We start from the raw sequence: 25,020 nt of genomic DNA on the forward strand, positions 1-25,020 counted from the left end.
CGTACATAGCGCGTCGTCACGTCGTGTATTTACCGTGGCATCCACCGCGTCCTCAGCGGGGTGAATCCGCGCGCGAATTACGGTTGTCGAGCAATTGGATTGCATTCGACGCCCCGAGGATCACGAGCAGCGAATAAAAAGATCGCGATTCCGCGAAACGTGCTGAAGAGAAAAGAATCTAAATTTTATAGATAAATAAATTTTAGACAGATTTTCTCTCTCCTAACGAGTTAATATGCAACCGCGTGCGCCGCGTCCGGTCCGACGGAGGTCATAAATGACGCCGGATAGCGTGCGCGCGAATAGCGCGTTGCGGTGTTACGAACGGCTTTCCTTCAGTACATGCAGTAAGCGAAAACGGACGGATCAAGAATGACGGGATCTTCGGCGGTCATCATTAATATCAGTATCAGCAACATCGCGACGACAACGATCGAGGAAACGACCACCAGGGTGTTAATAGCGGCAGATTTTCGGCTCGGTCTCACGTGTTCGCGCGTTGCTTAAGACAGCGACATGAGAATATTACGAACGATAGCGTAGAAAAACATCACATTCATACGAGATTCGCTAAGAAGTGCAATAAAAAAATACACAGCTAAGACAGAGTGCGTTCACAGAATTCAGTCTGCACCAGCTGATCGCTGACAAATACAACACGCGACATGTTCATCGCTAATTAACACGCGCGCTCGTACGTTTTTCATTGATAATCTGGAAGATCCTCTTATTGAACTACAATAAAGCAGTGCATCTGCAAAATGGCATGCCCGTTCTCCAGCAGACGTTTCAAACTAGATCGCAAAGATGAAAGCAAGGACGGGGATCAGCGTAGAATCCCGAGGATCAGACAGGACGAACGATGCAAGCCGTCGCGACAATCGTCGATTCAAATAACGTCATCGCTTTTGGGAGAAGACGGTGACGACCTCGAGGATACACAGACACTTAACCTGAAACACCTAAGAGCCGCGGTGACCCTCTTGACAAACCCTTCGGTATTGAATAACCGATGAATTTATTTCTTCAGCTTCCGCTATAGAATCGCATACACAATCCTCATAATAATCTCTTCACAATGTGCTTTATCACTCTGTGCAGCATGTATCCTTAATATTATTATTATCTTGTCGATGTAGTAGTAAAACTAACGCAAATAGATATTGCATGTATATCGTTCTCACGTCTTTAGACAAAAATGAAAGACCTAGAACCATCTTCTAAGAAATAGCTTCAAGCGTAAAGAACCAACTGTCTCTTGTATGGCTTTACTTTCAATGAGTTCAAAGTCGGATTAGTACAGACGGTGATACGCAATTGGTTTAGTTCCCTCAAGGTTTTATTCCACTTTGTCGTCTATGTACGTCCCTTTGTTGCGAAAATTTCGCTCTTCACTGTCGTTGCTTTAAACTTGGTATAACCACGGATTTCGAAAGCGACCGAGTTCCGTTTTCAAAGACACCGACGATCGTGATAAACGAGACGCCGAATTGAGGTCGTTTTGATGTGCAGTATCTGCGCGTTGGATGGTCGAATTTATATTTATCGTCGACCTAAATGTTGGAACAATGAATCGAGGTGAAATTTACTTTAATTTATTTGATTGCGTGTTAAAGAATACAAAAAATATATTATGGAATACCAGATAAGAATACGAAATTATCAACATTTGTGTTACGAATATTTTGTTATTTTATGCCGTCTCTAATAACTCAACAAAATTATTTACTTTAATTATTACTATTTATAATATTTCAATTATTATTATTTATAACGTTGCATAGAATTTTCATATTTTTTTCATTTTATATAAAAATCTCGATCAAATTTCCCATTCGTTAAACGCGCACGTGCAGTTACCACAATTATCATGGGAATCGGGACAGTTTTTTATCGAGAACTGGGTCAAAAATGTATAATAAATCCCAACTAAAAGTTTCCTGCCGTCCCCGTTAGAGAAAGCAGGAGTTTCTTCTCCGCGCGGAAGCAAACCGCGTTAGCGACTCACGCGAACGGCCAATGTTTCGAAATCTTGTCTTGCGAAGAAAGATACAGAGCTTTAAAGCCTTCTGCATTAAACTTGACACGGAAGTCTTGTCTCTTCTCCTAATGCGTATTCCTCCTATAATGCCCATGTAATACCTCCTTTAGCATCGGATTAGCTGCATGATAAATTACGTAATACGCTTGAACTTGAAGATGTGCGATATATTATTGATAAGCATTTCTAATTGTCATGTTAGACAAATCTCATATTTATGAATCTCGATAGCAATAAATAATAGTTTTACTAAACAAAATGCAAGTCGATACACGAGTCGACGAGTTTGCAAATGGTGTCTCACGACTTGCGAAAAAATAAGACCACTTTCCGATTATATCTTATGAAGATGTATGTGCCCAGTGAATCAATGTGGATCATACAAGTATATTATCCAGATGATATCAGCACGTTTCTGATCATTGAATCACGATAATTCGAAGAGAGTTTTCCGTCGTCATCCAATCACATTGGATTGATTCCTCGCATGATTATATCTGTAGTTGGCAAATGTCATTGGTATTTCAGAGGATTAACGGCGTTTGATGGCAGATTAGGGGAGACGAGAACGCGGCACTTAAAGCGATAACGTCGAGTGCAAATCCAGGAGGCGTTAAGCCACAGCCCACTCACCATCAGCGCTCCATTTCGCATGTATACGATGAATCGAGTGGAAATGAGTAGTTTCTTGCAAGAATAGTCATCGGGACGAGGCTGTAATGAAGTTCATATTGGGTAAAATGGGAAATAATTTGCGATACAAGTCGATTGCCTTATATTATGTCACAGCCTTGCGCAGTAGAAATAATTTCTTGCGTAAAACAAATCTTTTGCTTTTTGCCAAAATTTCAACGATAATAAATAAATGCAAAAATTTATGATTTAGTGTTACGTATTGCATATTTATAAAATAGATAAAGTCGAAAAAGCTGGCAATTGAGATAAATACAATAAACTTGTGAGTCAAAATATCTCTCCATCTTTCTTTTGTCAATTATATTTCTTATAATACATATGATTAGAAAAAGACTAGCAATAACAAAACAAATTTTTAAAATAAGGAATGGGATTAAATATTATAAACGAATATCGGCTGCTATGAATAAATATTACTGAAACAAATGTTAGACGGAACAAGCCAAGCCCAGTTCATTATCGATTGAACTTTTATGAAAGTGGCAAGCGAGATGATAAACCATAAAGCATATGTTGGTAAATTTACGCGATGATACATAAATTGGTATTTCTAATATCGTACTCTAATTAACAGATACGTCGGAGAGACTTTCAATGCGTCAATTTTTCATCTTCAATAAATATAAACGGCATCGCGTTTTTGCAGTCACTTTATGAAATTCTTCTTTCAATATGCCGTAATAGTGCTAACTGACCCATTAAACATGACTATTTGAGAATTATAACCGCAATTCGAGTACCCGATCGTCAGTTCGCAGTTACGGCTGAAGCACAATTTCAACGCGAGTGTATGAGATATTCCATTGAATAGTGCCGTGAAAATCAATAAATGTGGAATGCAATTCTAATAATTGCGAAATTGTGTAATTATAATATAAATTTTTCTTTTCTAACTACACGTATAATATATATTATTCATTAAAAATAATATATACTCACACTAATAATATATAATTATATTTGTTGTTTCATGATACTCAACATTCTCATTTTACGCTGTATCTACTATATCTCTTTGAAACTTTATACTTATCGAATTTATTTTTTCTCAATAAATCGACGGGTATACATTCTATACATATACTTTGTGATGATGCAGAAACGAGTATTCGGCGCAGTTCTCTAGTTAAAAGGGTCAAGAGCAATTAGTCAGGCAGAAAGGCGGGAATCACAAGATTGCTTCGCAGCCTGCATACAGTCGAATATTCCTCCGTTCAATTAGAAGTGCTTGAAAACAGTGCTCGATGTTACAAACTGTTTCCGCAAAGCGGATGAATAAATGATCCGCGAAGGGCGAATGTTACAAATCATTAATATGCCACGGAGAATACACACTAAAACGAGCGGTTTCAGTAAATTTCAAGCATTAGTCGGGAATTATTAGCAAAATGCAATTCTAGCACGTTGCGTGATGTGTCTTTTTATCTACTTTCTTTTTAATCTTTCTAAATAAAAAAAAGAAATCTTATATCAGGAACGCTTCAAGATATTTCTCATATAATGGATGTCATCGCGTGCTTGTCTTCATCGAAGAACCGATATTTCATGACAGATTTTTCACTAGTTCAGAACGACGAGAACATTGGAAAAATAAAACCCACACGGAATCATTACATATATCGATATGAAGAGAATTAACACATGGGTAAAAAAGTGATGAGGTATGCATGTATTTGCATATAAGAGAGACAAACAAAATAAAATCGAAATTAGATTCTACGAGCACTATAGCTAGATGTAATGCAGCGTAACAGAAAAGGATTGCAAATTCCGAATGCAATTTATCTAACGAGCAGAGTATCAGGGTATTGTTCCCGCAAATATCTTTCGGCCATCAAGTTTCTCCAAATTTTCTTTTGTTATAGAAGATAACAAGAATATAAGGACACACGAAGAAATCGATGAATAGAAAAAAAGAGAGAGAAGCTAGACATTATAAAGCACGACGCAATCGTCGATTTCTCACTCGCAATAGCATTGAATTTTTTAGAAAGAAACGTTGAAGATTTTCTTTATGCGTCTAACGATAAGAGAACGCCTCTTAAATGAGTATTAAGTAGATTATACCCTCTAATCCCGAGAGCGCGGGTATTAAACGAGCCATTCGTAACAGCGGCTTCTTAAATGTCGTGTCGTGAGAAACGCCCGTTCGCAGTCGGCGAGAAACTTCAATAGCACATAACTTACTTATCGTGTCGGACCCAATAATGGCGTATCCCGATCGGAGTTAGAAGCGCTATAATGTATCATGCGACTTGCGTTAATCGGGAGAGTTCAGAGTTGATATTTGAACGAAGATTAAACGGCATTTTATCTCACGCGCGGGAGATTTCGTAAAATAATTATGTAATATCGGTGGAATGCGAACATTAATTATGATTTAATAAACATCGTATCCTCGGGGGAAATGACGAGCTAATAAATAAATCCGGATTTGATGTCCAGCGTTTTATTAAATTTCACTCGAACGCACCGAACGCGAATATTTTTAACACAATATTTCTGCATCGAATAATATGCGCGCACAACCGGTGCGTGATATTAATGTTTCAAGCTTCCTGCGAAAAGCCGCCACGCACATCCAACGACGTAAATATTGCGTATAAATTCACGAGATCATAAATGCAGTTACCATGATAACCGCCACACTATATCACAGCACTTCAAAACTTTAAGCATGGCTAAAGTCTGCACGCTCTGTCGTGTGCACAAAGTTAAAATTTAGTATGCACAACAATGAAAAATAATGAAATGATGGTAAATTTTAATTATACGTTACAAGCTTTGAAGTATTAGCCGAAATGATTGGCAAATTGTACAATTTTTTAATCAGCTTTAAATTTTAATCTTGAAAGGTTATTCAGGATAATATAATAAAAATATATTATAACAATCGCGTTTTCAACAAAAATGTTACTTATAACATATTTAATATAATAAATATTATTACTGGCATATATTTGATATTAATTAAATAGTATAACGCGCACTGTATGATATTACAAAGAGTTACTGCCTGACATTCGGGTGTGTTACGAGGCGTCATTATACATATTTTTACGACTTATCCCTCGAGAAAATATGTAATAATTCATGATGACAATTCCCTCCCACGGGCTGTAACTCATAGAGACCTAATCATACTCGTTGCAATGCAAAATACGCTCTTGAGAGGCGATCGATATATCCGTTGCTTCTAACGGCACTTTCAACATCGTCGAGTAATCGCAAGGGTCGTAAATGCAGTTCCGTCGGATACCACGTTACCGTCTGCCATGCCATGCTACCGCAATGTTATGGAAATACCACGATCGATTCGACGGATTTGCATAACACGCGTGTTACCCCCGCGCCTTTTTACTACAAGCTAGTTGTGATGGATGATCTTTATTGCACGAACGCTTCTCGAACGAATGATCTTGGGACGCGCAGTTCCTCCGGGGACAAATTTGGATACTTTCGGAGCCATTACGGCGAGAAATATGCCGGATCGATAAACGGTCGGCAAATATTCTTCCGCATTGAAAAGTGTTTTAAATGGGAACGTGAGGCTGAATGAAATTTCCGATGGTGCCTAGAAAATTATTCTTCTGTTATAGAATGATATCCCCGCGTGGGAAATTTAACAAGATCTTTTTATTCTCTCATAACATATCTCTCTAAAACCGAACTGAGATTTAATTGACTTTCTACATCTGCCGTAAAATTAATACAAAGTAAATAATAATAATTTTTATATTTTCTCCACTAGAAAGAGCGCATGAATGTAAATAATATTGTACGCTGCATCAATTTGAAATAATTTATATGCTGGATTTATGTGTATGTGAACGTTTATCTCTATTGAAACATAAATATTGAAAGCACACTAGGGAGAGATTAAATTTTTATTAAACGACATTTCAACCTTTTACTGTGAAAATCTCAATGGACTAGTTGTGTGTATATATAAATATACATACATACATACATACATACATACATACATACATAGATACATACATAAATACATACATACATACATACATACATACATACATACATACATACATACATACATACATACATACATGCATACATATACACATATATAAAAGATTTTTATAAAAATTACAACAGCTGTTTGCTTAACGCTTTATTAGAAAAATAGTAATGTAGAAAATTGTATATTGTATATCATGATATTTACAAAAAAAAAGAATTTCTTTCTGCGAATAGAACGTTTCATTCAGAAACTTCTATTATTCTTTGCTATAATATAATTTCTTCATATCTGATGTTTTTTATTCTGTCGATTATTATTTGTATTAGAGACAGGATTATTTGATTAAAACTTGAGAAAATTTATAGTATAAATTATATCTCTTTCAACTTTACACGTTACAAAAATACAAAAGGAGCCAGATATTACGCTTTCATAACTCTGGAAAGTTGCATATGTTATTTTGTTTGACGTGAGGAAAATACGTGCCAAGAAGCAACAGAAATACTGTAATCTTGTAACGTCTTCCAAGTTGACCGAAAATCATTATAGAGATAAAATAGATAAGCTAAATCAAATAAAGCTAGGCAAATTTTGGCAATTGAATCTTTTGTGAATTCATAACATGTTTACGCGATACATCGTAAATAACCATAATAAAAGATTATGTTGTGTATTTATGCTTTTCGATGCGTGCACACAATAATCGTTTCTCCACAAATATCTTATAAAATGAAAAATACAATTTTGCGTTTACCATTTCACAAACAACTTTACGTTGTTTGTAATATTTTCTTCAAGTATCGACTTTTGAATGTGCAAGCTCAACAATTTCCTGTGCAAGAATTCTTTTCTCAAAGTAAACAGCTACTAAAAATATCGTGGGATGAAAGTCTAAAAATTTGAACTTCATAGGACTACGTAGTCATTTCCGTAAAATTGACAGGCATTTAGCATATCTTAGTTAACCGCATGGCATTCATTCCTACCAAGCTACCGTCTCTTCATTAAAGAAACGTTAGGTACGTTCTACAACAAGGACGTGCACAAGATTAATCCTTTTTCTTGCCTTTCTATTTTCTCGAGTGTACTATCCCTTTGCGCTTTGTAGTAGAAACACTAAGCACTTCATGAGCTGAATTCTTTTCAGTAAGAGACTAATCTTTGTAAGGGAGATGTTTTACGATATAAAAGATATAACAAAGATGACAATGTTTATTTTGAGAACAGAAGAGAAAGGGAATAATATATAGCTAAAAATATAGCTGACTCTATCTTTTAGAATTTGCAACAAATGGCAAATGTCAGGAACAAAGATTATGATTATCGTATCCATGTCACAATACATAAATAGGGTTGTCTTGTAGAAGAGTATAACATTCGAGGAATTCGGATTGGTCCACCAGCGTCTATTTTTAGCGTCGCCACAAGTAATTAAACTATGCTATTCAATAAAAGCTTCGTATCTATTACGTGGCTTAACGTTTCGTCAGATTACAATGAAACACAATATGTTGGTCTCTCGTCCGTACAATTCTACCGCGTAAATACGCAAGAATGAATGAGGATTGCAAAAACAGGTTACACTTGTCGTTGTGCGTTCGAAAGATATGCCTGTGACATTTGTGACTAATCATTGTTACCGTGAATGACACATAGACAGATAAGCTTTATGGTGATGGGCGAGCGAATCGACATGAGGCTCCATTCCACTCTACGAATTGGATGGACGCGGCAGAAACTTCGTTACTTAGTTAAATTGATGGAAATCAAGTTTTGCTCCTACTTGCGGAATTGCGTCGATATGCATCGCCATGAAAGCGCAGACGTCTATGCCTGCATGAAAATAACATCAAAAATTCAATATTGATGGATTTTGCAAGAAATTGCTTGTAATATATTTGCGTTGAAGTATAGAATTTTTAAGATTTCCCGACAACGAAAAGCGAATTTCAATTTAATAGAAGTTTTTTAACTTCAACATTGTAAAACTTGTCGGTTACGATAAAAAATGATGACATTATAATATATATTTATAATGTCGCATACACATATACATTCACTTCGTTTTCAACAGTGAAAGAAATGTATTTATTATATCTTTATAAAAATGTGATTTTATAATTATATAATTTTCCACTTGGCAAAAACATTATAATCTACAAAGAATAAATTAACACATATATTTTAATTTAAGCGCAAACTTTCATTTCATTATAACGATTGAAACATCTATATGTGTACTTTTATGTATCTCTTATTGTATTACGTCAGTAACTTGCTTTTTATCATTTATTTCTTTTTTTTTTTCAGAGACGGCGAAGCCTTATAAAGATTCTTGACGTGCAAAAGTATCCGTTAAAAAATAGAAATATTGGCTTAATGCTATCGGGCAATCAGTCATCGAATCTTGTCGCCTTAACCACGTTATGACGTATTTGAAATGCAAAAATAAAGAGATCTCTATTAAGCCATTTAAGTACGTCTCGCAATGTATGATACTTACTTTGATTTCTGGATGCTGGCGCAGAAAAATGGTTGACCGACTTTCAATGCGATAAAAATATTAGCTTGCGGAATATCCGATATATAATAGTCTCATTTTTCACACAAGTACATTGCATAATTATAAAATAATTACTTTTAGAGATGTCATTATTAAAAGTACATATGAATTCTAACATATGTTTTATTATAATAATTATATTATTATAAAATAAAAAATATAATTATATTATAATAACAATTTTTAAAAAATAGATATAAAGAGTATAATTTTTACTTATGATGCTATAAATCGATAGTAAAAATAATAAATTTATTTACTGAGTTTCGAATAGAAAATGCAAAAAGTTATATAACGCGATTTTTCTTATAACGATAAATCGATGATATTTTCCACGACTTTAAACTGATAAACATGTCAGTTCGCATGACTGTTTTTCCACAAGTAGCTTAAATGACCTTCCTCTGCCATTCTAAAGAGCGACCTCCTATCGATTTTGGCTCAAATCGGAATGCGACTATCGAGATGTTAGTTGAATAACATTTTACATTGCCAAATTTCTGTCATTTTTTTCTTTTATTTTATATAAAAAGTATTTATAAAATGCTTCTAAAATTTTTATAAATGCTTTTAGCTAAAGAAATATTTTTGAAAACCCTATTTTACGCTCCTCAGCATGTCTATAAACATAAATAGGTCAATCGATCTACAATCAAATTAAGAAGTCCATTATACTTTTTTGTTTTATTTTTTGATATTTATTGTAAGATGTAACATCCCATAATGTGTTATACTTTTTTTCAAAAATGTGCATTCCTCTGTTTTTTTTTTTGAAAAATAATTTAACTACTTACGCGTTAAATAACTAATTAAATTGCTTTTCTCATTTCCCTCTTTCTTGTGGACATCATTTTATTATATCCACAACCAGTTTATTATGTTATGATCAGAAGAGGTAAAAAATAAAATGCAATGAATTAAATGTTACTGGAAACAATGATCTATGCCTAGTACCACCACCATAATGGCTTGCATGTATGCGTGTGTAACATAGCATTTAATATAATTATTTATAAATTTACGGCAGAATTATTCTTTATGTGCTTGTACATTTAATTTGTATTATTACTATTTTCATGACATTCGCATGATAATAAATGTTAATACGTAAACAAGATTAACTGTTTGCTCAGATTTTCCGCAGATCATCTCTCTGATCTAGTTTCTAACATATATTATATAATTACTTATTAATAAATGCTAATATAAAATTTATACAATCCCGTTTAACTAACTAACATTTAGAGCTAAACGCATACCTCACAAAATTATATTAAAACTTTGAATGTATATATATATATAATAATAATTTTAGATTACAAACTATTTGCATTGATGATGTTGCTCTTCAACTTGAAATTTCTGCATTATCATATATATAATTCATGGATAATCTTTATTTTAGAAATTATCAAAACATTTTTGAATATTATTAAATTATTGGAAAAGTAAAAAATAGATAATAAATAAATAATATTGATGTATATCTGTTATAAAATATCTTTTTATATTAGTTTAACTCATATAAACTGTAAATTATTATATTTTCTAAATGTTATCATTCTACAGATCTGCCGATACACGTATCATCTGTCAATGAATAATGTCATTTATCAAATATTACATTTTGTCATATTGTTATTTATCAAGTAATTTTTTTGTTGTAATTGATATCCAAATGAAAGAAGAGATTTTTCCAAATAAAAGTATCGTTTTATTACAAAAATTAAAAATACATTTAATAATAAATAATTTTTAATTGTACTAATTAAAAAAAGTTAAATACATTTTTAATAATATATATTATAAAGAATATTTTATCTCTTACGATTTATTGCGCCTATATAATAAAGCATTATAATTAAATATTGCAGTTTTCAATATTTAACTTTTTTTTATTAAATATTAAAAAAGCTTTGTAAAAGCCATGATTTTATGATCCCTTTAGTATGCGAAATTTCAAAGTGTAATTTAATGTAATATTAATTTTAAATTAATATAAATCTGTGCAAAAGCTAAGTTAGAAAATAATTTTGACTTCTACGTCGTTAAGCAATAAAGGTCACGTTGGTTTAAAGTAATGTTCCATATGAGTATTTTACAAGCGCTATTCTCTTGAGAAGAATTGCCCATATGAGCATACTAAATGATGCTATAATTCTTGTTGCAAAATTCAGAGTGTAATTTAGAACAGCGAAAATTTAGCCTCCACGTAATAACTATCGAATTATTGCACAACGCTTACCAAATCGTACACACATTAAGCATGTCGTTAAGTCGGACATAGTATAATATATTTTTTTGCTATATTCATACATTATCTGTGTACATAAGCGCGTGCATCAATCTTTTAATGCGGTTTGTGAAAATCACACATGTGCTTTTCCGCGACAAAATGATTCGATAAAACTTTGAAATCGCCACAATATGTATGCATTGAATTATGTGTGAGTTTTTGTAGCAAGCATCCATGTTCATCATATATTTTTAGATATAATATTATTTATTTCTTATATATATAATTTAACTTTAATTAATCATGTTTTATAAACAATAAAGAGAACTTAGTGTATATTATTTAAAGATTCTATATGTTATTTTTAACTAAAATTTATAGTTTATTTTTATATTTATCTGTATTGTAAATATACATATATATAAATCATTTCAGATTTTTATTTATTTTATTTATTTAGGTCAGAATTATATATTTGAATATTGTTGTCCAATGATTACACAACTAAAGTAATTTATTATATTGGACTTATCAATTTTCTCATTTCATAATTATTTCTTTAACTCCTATTGTTATTTTAGAACGAAGTGGTAGCTGTGGCGTTAGAAGCTCTATTAAATAAACATGAAGTACCTCTTCCAGCGTCGACAACGTCGTCTTTGTGAGTATATTCATTAAAATGTTCTTTATATTATACCACAGATGCATGTACCTTACATAAAAAATTAAAAAATTAAATGATTTTACAATATAATAAATTATATTATGTATTATATAAATTTATAATATTACAAATTAACTTTTTTATTGTTAATTATTGCTTAATTAATTAAATCTCAAGGCTCCTCGAATATACACAACTGTGTTTTTATACTATAAACCTAATGTAAATAAAAACATATTATACCGTATTTTTTATAAGATTATTACAAAAATTCTCAAAGAAGAGTCTGTTAAAAGAATTAATCAAAAGAAAATCTAGCTATCATATAATAACTAAAGTAAAATTTAACTTTTTATTGTAAAAGAATATAAATAATAAAATATAAATAATAAAGAATAAAAATAATAACTTTATCACATCCAAGTTATGAGATTCAACGAAAATTTAAAAATTTAAAAGAAATCTAAATTAAAAGTTTGTAATTTAGAAATTAATTTAAAAATAAAGATTACATGTAATTTATTTAATTTAAATTGAATTAAATAAAAACGTAGTATAACAAACAACTTGTGTATTCATTAACGTACATTTTTATAAAAATTTTAGAATTTTGTGATGAAAGTTTTTTAATAAAAAATACCCACACAAAAAACATGGAATTGTAACTACCAATAATTGTAATATAACATTTTTGCAAATTTTCCCGCTTAAATTACAATTAATTATATACAAGATTTGGGATATAGTAATATCACATTATTTTATATTTCAGAGAAAAACTTCTAAATAATGTTGAAGAGGAAGAGAATTATAATTTACTGGAAGACATTTACGAGACATTGAATTACGATTGTGGTAAGATAATATATCTTCTTTAAGATTACATAACAATATAGAAATTTCTCTCTCTTCCTCCCCCTCTCTCTCTCTCTCTCTCTTTCTCTCTGTCTATATTGCTTATAACTCACGATATTAAAAAACAAGATTTAATACAATATTATTAAACTAGAAATTTTTTAATCATTTTTGCAATACGTGATTATTTGGTGACACGATAATGATTTTTATGCCTTTTTATACTAGATTTCCCTTTTCTATTTTAAACCTGTACAATATATGGAAATGATGGAAGCTATTAGCAGCTTTTTGAAAGCAGCTTAAACGCATCCTCTCACGTATCAATATATAAAAAACAAATGTAAAATGAAAAAGATATATCATAAAGTAACTTCGATTTACGGCCATGTTAAAACGGTTACCAATAAGTTCAAATGTGGCTATAATTCTACCAAGCCATCGTAACCGTTTATCACTGTCGCAAAGAAGATTGATGTATATATCGATTTCAAATAAGACTTTATATATTTAACGTTTAATATCGATCGACTCAAACGTTGTGTGAGAGACGATTATCATAAATTATCTTTAATAGAGTCAAATTACGAAGACTTACAGCGTCGACACCTTGTTTGCTTAAGAAAAAGCTCAAGAGACATTAGTTTCCAGATTACATTAACATTTTTATCAGAATTGTAAAGGATTTACGAAAGAGTTCCTTATATCGCAATAAGATAACTTAATTATTCAGCGTTTGCGAAAAAAGTAAAAAATATTTCATTATAATTTATAGTAAATTATAGTTCACTGTAAATTATATGATTATAATTTACAGTAAACTGATAAAAAATATCGCGTAAGCAATGTTAAATATTTAAAGAAATATATAAACAGATATATATAAAACGAGAAAATAGAAAGCTTTTTATAAAGTATCCTTTATATTCTTTACAAAATAGTTCCGCACATTAATGCATTCGATTGATCGCGCAACTTCAACAGATGAAAGCTAATTTAAAACATCTCTTTGTTACCCGCGTCAAATGTCATGCTTGCGCGACTTTTCCACTTTTTGCAATTGCACATTAAGTACCATTGTCCCTTTTAGTTTTGCCGCCTAGCTGATAATGCAAGAATCCATTAATACAGGCTTGACCGAGTTTTTAATTGAATGAATATGGAATAACCAGTGCGAAAACTAATCAATATTTACCACGTGTCAAGTGAAATATCTAATAATCAAGATACTAATAATATAATCCATTAATTAACCAATTGGTAAAAGTACCTCATTTCTCCTTTAATACGCTTTTATTTTTGTCAAAAAAAAATTAATGGATTTTCTTCAAGAATGAAAAAAACAAACTCGGATTACGAGAATTAACTATGTTACAACTACAAACGATTGCACTCAACATGAACATTATAAAATGTCTGATGTAGTCATTTTTATGCATATTACTTGCAATGGAAATTAAAACACGAGGGCTGTGAACGTTGTTACAAATAAAGCTCAGGGTGAGGCAGTCGTTCTTCTTCGCATTCAAATTATTCCAGCTTTGCTAAAAGTGTTCGTCCCGGATCCTTGGTTACACGTTCTACTTTCCCTAGCAACTGCATAGCGAAGCGCAATCTGGCGCCGTATGATAATGTTTTAATTTTGTCCCGCGTTTTAATTCGTCTGTCACATGCAATTTTTAGCTTCAATTTAAAATACTGCAATAAAGGTAATTCTTGTACAAAGAACAATATCATTTTTAAAATAATGCGAAACTTTTTAAAATAATGCGAAATAAATATCGCCCATGTATATAATAAAGAAAAAGAAAGAGAAATTATATAAATTATTATTTTTTGCACAGATGACGGATGTTCATTAAATATAAATTTCAAGATATTTCTTTTTTCTTATATTCTGGCAACAGTTTTGCGATAGTTTGACTGATTTTATAAACTCATATATCAAAGTTCTGAGACGCGATATCTGCTACTAGAAATTAGAAACTGTTAAGTGATAAAGTACCTTCATCAATATCTTGAACGATTTGATACGATTTTAATGCTGTGAGGATGCTGTTGCAAGATAGATAGATAGCACAAATAGGCGATCAGGTGAAGCTTTCTCGGTGTTAACGAAGGAACCTTAAGTAATATGTACTCTGAAAGATTAATGAACTAAATAAACCCGGTTTCAGAAAATTATGTTTGCGATGCTATATCATTTCCTATACGACGAGTATCTTATGCGTGTTATTGATATAACTTTATGTGCAATCAACAGAACGCGACGCTTTTCTTTTTCCTATCCAAGCTTAAGGAACCTGTCAGTTTTCTTCATATTTGTCATATTTCTGTATATACCTTCTCATATAGTCCTGTAAAGATAATCTTGTATTATAAATGAACGACTCGTAGACTCTAATGAACTTTGTCAAATCATCGTATGAAAACTGGAACGAAAGAGGCGCGAAGCGCAACTGAATATTTCATCAATAATATATAGAAAAGCTGTGCAAAAAGAAGAGAAATTATTCCACCCTATAACTTGTCTCTTGATTTTTGCATTGTAAAACCTCTTTCTATAATGCTTAGTAGTGAGTTTGAACAACAACTATTATTATTGCTCAATTATTTTACAATACTGTTTCACAAATTTCAGTTTCTGCGATCAAACTTATCATTCGGGTTTTCAATATGTTTTACTCAATATATTTTACATTTTAATAACGGTTTTGTAAATAACGTAATAATTTTATGTTTTATAATTATATCCTATCGTTAATGAATCGTTCATCTTTCGTACGTCTTTTGCATAAAATAGCTCCTTGAACTTTTAATGAGTTACACAATCGTGCTTCTATTAGCTCTAATTAATTTTTTACAAATACACTTTCAAGTCTTAAAAAAGAGAGTCTGTGTCTTTGGAAACTTTACAAATTTCGTTAAATTATTTTTATAATTAATGCATCAAGAATAGCAACTTTAAAATGACAACTACACATACAGACGTACAATAGATATATTTCAGAATAATAATTCTAAACCAAACAAACCGTACTCTTCGAAAAGAAATAAGGCTATTAGAATCTCTTCAGAAAGTTCTTACAGCTGTCTCTTGAAATACTTGTTCATAGCTGACAATCCTAAACAGTATAACAGACTTTTGAAATGTCTAAAAATTGTATGTATATAAAACTTTCATCTAATATATATATATATATATATATACATATAAATTTATAAAAAAAATTAAAGTACATGTCGCATTATAAAAAATATATAAATCATATGTATGTAAAAAATTAATAAAAAGTTAATATTTTCTCTAATTATGCACACGTAACACATTGGCTATTGTCTTTATTTAATATTGAAAATTAATTACTAAATTACTAAATTAATTAATTTTCAGAACAATGTGTGCTACAATAAATATACTCTTTTCATTCTTTTAATATAGGAATATGTATTGTTGCATATACAACTCATTTTCCCCTCTATTGTCTGAAAAGTTTCTATCTTTCTAATTAATTAAAAATTTAAATTTAAAAAAAAAATTTGAATCATTATATTGCTCTTTATATCCATTTTAAATTCCATAACGGGCAGTCATAAATTTCGATGATCCAGAGGATCAAGAGCATCGGGACTGTTTGTTTGACAGCGATGTTAGCTGTCAGTTGGTTTTCCACGATCCTTCATCTTTGAGCGCATGTTAACCCAATTTACGTTCGACCGTTCGAGTACTGTAGTTACAATGACAAGCACGCTTCAGAAACGTCCCATTAATCACATCACAGACAATCGATCCATACATGAAATGTATTCGAATCTGACTTCCTCATCAGAACTTATGAATGAGGTCCGGTTCATCGAGACAACAGTCGTCGTTCGAGTAATGCGCCCTTTGTGACTAATAACCTAGTATGTGAAACGCATCACGGAAGGAATTTAGCGCTCGTAACTTAGAAATACGGTGTTCTAACGTAATAAACCCGGGGCGCGTTGTTATGTAACCACATTAAGAAATTCTGCGCCACGCTGCGAGCACCGTAGGCGATTATGTGAAACGCCTGTTTACCCGCTATAAAACATGTAACGCACCGTGGTTTCCTGTTAAATATATCGCCAACTTACCTCCTGCGTCAAGACGCTCCTTTGACGACGATAGCACAGCACATACATATTCTCGCTCGAAGTGATCTCCGTATCCAAGCATGTAATCCTGAAAAAAAAAAAAGACAAGGGTAGTGTAACACGGTACTTTCAAGTTCAAACAAAATCACCCCGCGGTCTCTTTTTTTCCTCTATGGCATAAAGGCGCGTACACCGTAAAGAAATTACCATCCTGGTGGAATATCTTTCCCCCTATTAGCAATTGTGCCGACCCTTGAATATCGAAGTTCACTGCTAAAAGCGAGCCCGCATATTTTAATACAATTATTACGATTAAATACATTGCACATGAATTTATAAGCAAGAATAGCTGTGGAGATATTTAATTATATATAATATATAATTAATAAACGCTCACCACGAGATAATTGCGATAATGAATTAATAATTATCTGTATTTATCTCTCAATATTTGCGCCACTTGAGATCATCATCAGACCATTAAACTCTCGTGTGCTTGCAGTCTATTAGCAACGATGAGTGATTCGCGCATAAATCGCGCTTATCGCTCGTTGACAAATACGTACCGTTTATCAAGCATGCGGAAAACACGTATTTTTGCTCATAAGGAGTCATGGCAAGACAAATGGTGAGCATAAGCCGCGCATTATTTCCTTCATCCTGACTCAGAACATCTTTTCGCTCTTCCGCTTGCATTCTACGATCATTTCGCATTTCATATACACGACAGGAAACGATTGTTGTTGTGGTTACTGGGGCATAGAAGATACCTCTCATACCAACGTAATGCAATCTTAGGAGAAACTCTAAAACCCTGTTGTTACCGAGGATATACAGGACACTATTAAGCCATTTGCAAGATTGACTTACGAGGCAAATGCATACAGCACAGATGACATCTTACAATGTTGAACAACAAAATTGTTTATTACCAGAATTTATATCACGAAAATATATACAAGCAAATCATTTGATCGAATAACGTGGACCGTCGTTTATTTTTCTCGCGTATCGCCATGACCTAGAAAGTTCGACCGAAAATTTCTTTGTCTACGCTTCCTGGATAATCGCAACGTAAATATCAAGCACATAAATCAGAGATAACATTTCCATTTTCAGACAACATGTTATCCTATATCGTTGATCGCAAACAAACATTTGCGATATTTCATCGTGTAATCTAACACATCTATCGGATAATGATACACATCGTGTTTGGTATGCTTAACAGGATGACACGATGACGAGAATTTTCGTAACTGCTCATAGTAAATTTTTTTATTAGGATGTGTGATCTTTATATGCCGATAGCTCATCGATTAAAGTAAATCACGTAAAAATTTATTTATTTACCAGGACTAGGACGCATAATATAGCAGAATGTCGTGAGAGTGTTATGTGTGATATTCCATAACAATTGGTCAGACGTATTGCACCGTGTGACCGCGCAACCGCTATTTTAATTATCGTGTTTTCATAGTGATATCCAATGTGAAATAATACGGGAGCGTTAGAGCAGCTCTTGCTCACCGCGTCTATTTCCGGATTTGCAAGGGATCCGACCACACACACATTGCGTTCAACAGAGCTAAAACGCGACATGTATTATCGATCTCACGAAATTTGCTCGAAATTCTCCAACTCGCTGATTAAGTATTCAACATATTAAGCATTCATAGATATTTTCAATATAAGTTCAAAAAAGATAAGTCCTTTGTTTCCGCAGAAGCTGAGAGGAAAAAAATTTAAGAAGACGTATTCATTACTTCTTCTCCCTCTCTTTTCTAACAAGTTCAATACAAAATATCTCTTAGCATAGAAAAAATTATTTGCGGTAAATTTCCTTATATATAAGGAGACTTTGAAATGACGTGATGTATATTGTATACTTGTTATTTACAAAGCTTAGTTCTCTGAATCTCTCGCAAAGAGAAATAAACGGTTTCTGAGTGACTCGACGAAATTCCCTTACGGCGAATTAATGTTTACGGAACTTTTGCAGACGTCGACGTGAACGCGTTTCTCGATCATCTCGGACAGGAGCTGATCACGTGGACTTGCGTGGGTCTCTTAGAGCGGGCCTTTCGTTGCCTTGGGAACGATCTGACCGCCTTCCTGACCACACTCGACGGCGTAAACGACGTTGTTCAGCATCAGTCAGGATCGGATACCGAGGCAGAGTTTGTGTGTATCGCCACACCGGAAGCGTTGGAGCTACATTTCACCACCGATCACCCCTCTATTGCCTATCTGCTCGTCGGCAGTTTGAAGGGTATCGCAAGGCAGTTCTATAACGATAAAGCCGATGTGTATATACTGCCGGATCCCTACAATACGAAATTTTTTAGGTAAATTTTTATGGATCCTTTCCCCTTATTTTTTTGTGCCTGATAAAAAACTCAATTTTTCATCTCTCGTGTATTATTTTTACTTTTATCTATAATATCAATCTCCAGTCATATGCAGATCTTAATTTCCGTTCCTCTCTTTCTAGTTTGATTTTAAAAACTGTTAGGATAGGATATAAAGAATGCAAATCGAAGCATAAAGGCGAAGAGATGAGAACATTTTCTAGGCCAGCTATCTCTGAGTTTAGTGAAAAACGCAAATATTGTTATCAAATGTCACGCGTGAGCGAATTTTCTGTATAAAGGTTCGCGTTTAGCTCTCTTTGAAGCGACAGTAGATGACTGCTCGTATAAATCGGCAAAAAGAGAATGAAAAAAAAAAGAGAGAAAAACAGAAAATATGAAATCAAAACAGCACAGGCACTAGAAATATGATTTGAAGAAATACGAGGGAAATAGATGGCACAACATCAATTGCGTAATACTATTATAGGCTTTTCAATATTCACCAAAATTTTTCAATTCAGTCACGATTAGATCTTCGTATCAACGAATATAAACGGTAACTGCAAAGATAGATATATGAATTTTTAACGTTGTTGCTGGTCTACGTTAATATTTTGTCAAATAAACTCCAATAAGCGTTATACACACAACCAGCTCTCGCAACATGTCATCTCATACGCAAATAATTTGTACATATTTATTTGTGCATGAGTTGTCATTCACACAAAAAATCTACATTTACTTGAAATCTTTCCTGCGTTTTGATTACGCGTATATATTCATTTGCACATTTGATGACTAAAGGTGACCTGAAAAAAAAAAAAATAAAAAATTATTATAACATCTATCGTACCCACGTTTATGAGCTTTTGCATGGGGCGTTTAATGGTCGCCCATTGAATCGGGTGTTCCGAAATAATGTCACGTGAATAGAATACATAATTAGTGGAGATAGAGACAAAGACAGTATGTGAAAGTGCAAACCTTTCATTTGAACAAATATTGATTTTCGTCAATGGCAAATATTTGATGATAAGTGCGGTACTATCCGAGTCGCGTTAATTCTGAAAGGATAAGGCTGACCTGAGTGTAAACATATGAATGACGTGCAAAACATTGTCATCGCAGATCGCTTATATTTCTAAATTTAATTAACGTTTTGCTAGACACTAGTTATATTTATCCGCGCATTCAACGGATACAATATCAGTTTTCTCTTCTTGTTTTATATCATATTTTATATCAATATGAGAGACATTTACACCATCTACTATCTACGATTATATCTATAAGATAAATTTTATAAATTTTAACGATATTTTAATACAAAGAGTTTTACGATTTTTAGCATGCATATTGATGTCTATGGAAAAGTGTAGTTAATTCATCCTTGAAATATTTTTCTTATACGAAAAAAAAAACCGACAATTGTTTCCTTGAATTTTGCAGATACCGTATTACTCCGGAGCGTTACATCGAACAACTTGATGCTGATGTAGAAAACTACGATGTAGTATCACTCACTTTCCGTCCACTCTCTACTAAAGCAACAGATCTTCGTATGGGTGTAGCAAGCTTCTGCAAGGCATTCCCGTGGCATTTCGTCGTTGATCGTCAGCTAGAACTCGTGCAACTTGGCGTCGGTTTCATGAAAATTTTTGGTCACCATCTGAATCGTCTCGGCAGAGAGATATCGACGTATTTCGTCTTCACACGACCCCACGGCGTCAGTCTGACCTTTCACGAGATCCTAAAGCGCGCGAACACACCGTTTATTTTGACCCTTCAGAGACCGCATGGCGTCGATAAATATCCCGCGGAGGTATATTCGCAACATGGTTACTAACGCACGATGATTAACTTACTCATAAACGGAGAGAGAGAGAGAGAGAGAGAGAGAGAGTACTTCGTACACAAACACAAACATGTAAATAAAAACAAACTAAGCGAGGAAGTTATTTGAGTTAATAACTTTTGCATGATCTCGATATTTCTCGATTCTTTCTCTCTCTCTCTCTCTCTCTCTTTGCAAAAATATAAATTATTAATATCGTTAGCGCAAATATATAACAAAATAAATTTATTTAAAAAAATATTGTTTTGTTATACAGGGATTGGAAATGAAGGGTCAGATGGTACACTGTCCAGAATCAGACTCAATTTTGTTTGTAAGCTCACCATTTCTAAATGGTTTAGAGGGCTTAACGGGTCGAGGACTCTTCATTTCTGATATTCCTCTTCATGATGCTACAAGAGACGTTATTCTCGTTGGCGAGCAAGCTAGAGCACAGGTGACTAAATTCATAGCTGCTCGTAACTCAAGAACTTACGGTACTCGTCATAAAAATGTTGATCGGCGAATCTTGTGTTATTAACAGCTAATACTATCATTATTATAACAGAATATAATAATTCATTATTTATAACGTAATTAAAATAGTAGATCAATATTCTCTATATTATATATACACTGTCATAATATCTACATGAAATTCAATGGAAAGTAATCTCCTTTCAGGATGGCTTAAGAAGGCGTATGGACAAATTGAAAAGTTCTATAGAGGAAGCCAATCTAGCAGTCAATGCGGAAAGAGAAAAGAATGTCAGTCTTCTACATCTTATATTTCCACCGGATATTGCGAAGCGTCTCTGGCTGGGTAAATTACAACAGTTTATATCCTGACATGAGATATAGAAATATTTTTATGTTTCTTTTTTCAGTAGTTTTTTTCTTTATTATTAAAGTTGAAATTAGTGTAATAATGTTTGAAAATAAAAAGAATAAGACAAATTATTTATAAAAAATTTAACAATTGTACTATTAAAATACCAATATAATTCTATAGAAATATCATTCTATTGAGCAATATAACTTGTATACTACTTTGTAACAAAAATATGTGATCAATTAAAAAACTGATATTTTAATCATTTAGGAGAAACGATTGAAGCTAAGACATATCCGGATGTCACAATGTTGTTTAGTGATATAGTCGGATTTACGGCCATCTGTGCTACAGCGACACCAATGATGGTCATCAATATGCTTCAAAATCTCTACGAGCAATTTGATTTGTATTGCGGTCAGTTGGATGTATATAAGGTACGTTTGATAAAAAAATGTTGACAAATTTTTAATACTTTTCGGATGTAAAATAATCTTTATATCTAACTGCAACATTATTTGTTAATTCATTATAATTAATAATATTTAAAAAAATTGTTATTTATTGTTTAGTAAAATATGCATACTTTTCTATTAACATCTTTTTGAAAAAAAGAAGTCTTATCTTGTCGATAAATTGTAACTTGTCTCACTGGTGTGATTAAAATGTATGATACCGCCATCTTTGAGATATTAAAAGAACTTGATGTGGCGTGCAGGTAAAATATTTATTTCTTATCTTTATCAGTTTAAAAAATTTTATGATATTAACAAATATAATAGATGGAAAAAAATCAAATAAAATGCTATTTTTTAAACATCAAATTTAATTTATCGTGCAATTCTAATATATAATGTCATTTATAATATATAACAATAACTACTACATATGATGTATGGATACATGGATGCTGTGCATTGATTTTTATATTTTCCTTGTATGAATAGGTAGAGACAATCGGCGATGCTTATTGCGTTGCATGCGGCCTTCATCGAAATACTAATACACACGCGCAACAAATTGCTTGGATGGGCCTAAAGATGATACAAACATGCTCTCATCATTTGACTCACGAAGGAAAGCCAATAAAGGTATTGCACGATGATTACATGATTACAGATAAGATCGCGATTATATGCGACTGTATTATATGCAATTTTCTTTTACGTGATATCAATAATAATAACATAGTGAATACTATATTTACAGTTTTCTTGTATTTTACGCAATTTGGCATAGCATCAAATCTTAATTTTATAGTGTATGTATGCCGTACTGAGACATAAAAAAAGCAATAAACATTAATATTTAATTAATATTTGAATCAATTAAGAATATAGCAGTGTGTCTCATATCATGTTTTAAAACAAAAACATAGTTATGTTATTTAATGTATAAAATAATAATTTCTAGTATATCTTAAATACATTTTATGATATATACATATATATTCCAATCTTTTTCAAATATAATTTTTAAATATATAATTTCCTTTTTATATTTCGTATTTGAAAAAGACGATCAATATACAGCAGCTCTCGTGCTTTCTTTCTTATTTTTTTTTCTTTCTTACTCTTTTGAAGTAAGAATGATTTCTCAAAGTTTTTCAATTCAAAGATGTTTTTGATTATTACATATCCACTCGAGCAGACACTTTGTGGTTTATTATTCCCATCTTGAATACTATTAAAACTTTTCCCATTAAAGTATTTCTTAACTATGATAACAAGCGGTCAGTAAGGGGAAATACGAAGAAACGCGAGACACTTACAGTTATATTAATATTTAAAGAATTATGTAATATTTTTTTTTATTGATACTTTCTTGCAACTGTCATCTAACTTTATGATATTTGCCATCTTTTTTTAGAAAGTTTTCAACTTTCATTCATGTCAGTTATTTTATTTACTGTTCCATCAGATGCGTATCGGCATTCATACCGGAATGGTACTGGCAGGCGTCGTGGGTAAGAAAATGCCAAGATACTGTCTCTTTGGGCATAATGTCACGTTGGCGAATAAATTTGAATCTACGAGCGAGCCGCTTCGCGTCAACGTCAGTCCAACTACGTACCTGTACGCGATAGCGTTTCGATAATGTTTTTTTTTTTTTCATATCTATATTATTATATATACATTGTCATATGCATATGTACTGTAACGATATTACAAATGTCTACAGGTGTTTAATACAAAAATCGGGATTTATACTGGAACCGCGGACCAAGGATAATTTACCCAAGGGGATGCCAGCCAATATTTCAGGCACGTGCTATTTTCTGAATGGATATCAGCATAGCGATGTCAGCGCGAGCGAACCTCTCGATGTGCATATTCAAGCTGCAATTACGGAATTCGGAATCAGTAGCAATATGTAGATATTGTCCGACACGGGGACATATACCGACGAAACCGTGCCGCTGATAAGTGTGTTACTTTAACGATATTACTATCGATAATAGCGATGATGCACACACCCGACATTATCAGATCGATCGATGTATATGAGCTCTCAAGCTGGCACTAAAGGTACATTAAAAGCATGGCGCTAATTGTACGTATCCATTGAAAGAGATCCTGTGCGAATGCTATTTATACGCAGAGTCTTAGATTGTAATCATTATATACTTATTAAATATAAGAAGCAAGTAAAACTCTACCATGAATTCTCTCTATGTTTGTGTATCATTTGAACCTTGTCTCAAATATATCCAAATCCAAAATATCTAATAATGAAATTCTATAGAATATATAAATGTCATACATATAAAAACAAAGTGATAAGTAAATATATTTTTTTAAATAATAAAAGTATAAGCATTTTCGGAAAAAAATATATATG

The 25,020-nt window shown here is 32.5% G+C and overlaps 2 protein-coding genes across 2 annotated transcripts in view; one reads left to right on the forward strand and one right to left on the reverse strand.

Annotated features, from left to right (window-relative positions):
- LOC126850083 (head-specific guanylate cyclase) lies at positions 1-24,840 on the forward strand. The gene is made up of 11 exons (XM_050592717.1): positions 1-998; positions 12,103-12,182; positions 12,958-13,040; positions 19,162-19,507; positions 20,963-21,335; positions 21,625-21,804; positions 22,032-22,170; positions 22,450-22,616; positions 23,127-23,270; positions 24,100-24,254; positions 24,361-24,840. Exons 1-11 carry the CDS (start codon positions 762-764, stop codon positions 24,554-24,556), a joined length of 2,100 nt encoding a protein of 699 aa, XP_050448674.1. The 5' UTR covers positions 1-761; the 3' UTR covers positions 24,557-24,840.
- Positions 1-25,020, reverse strand: part of LOC126850526 (synaptotagmin-10-like) — a 132,361-nt gene that overhangs the window by 82,437 nt on the left and 24,904 nt on the right. The window lies entirely within an intron of this gene.

The sequence above is a fragment of the Cataglyphis hispanica genome, chromosome 1, assembly GCF_021464435.1.
Source record: "Cataglyphis hispanica isolate Lineage 1 chromosome 1, ULB_Chis1_1.0, whole genome shotgun sequence".
Classification (NCBI taxonomy): Eukaryota; Metazoa; Arthropoda; class Insecta; order Hymenoptera; family Formicidae; genus Cataglyphis; species Cataglyphis hispanica.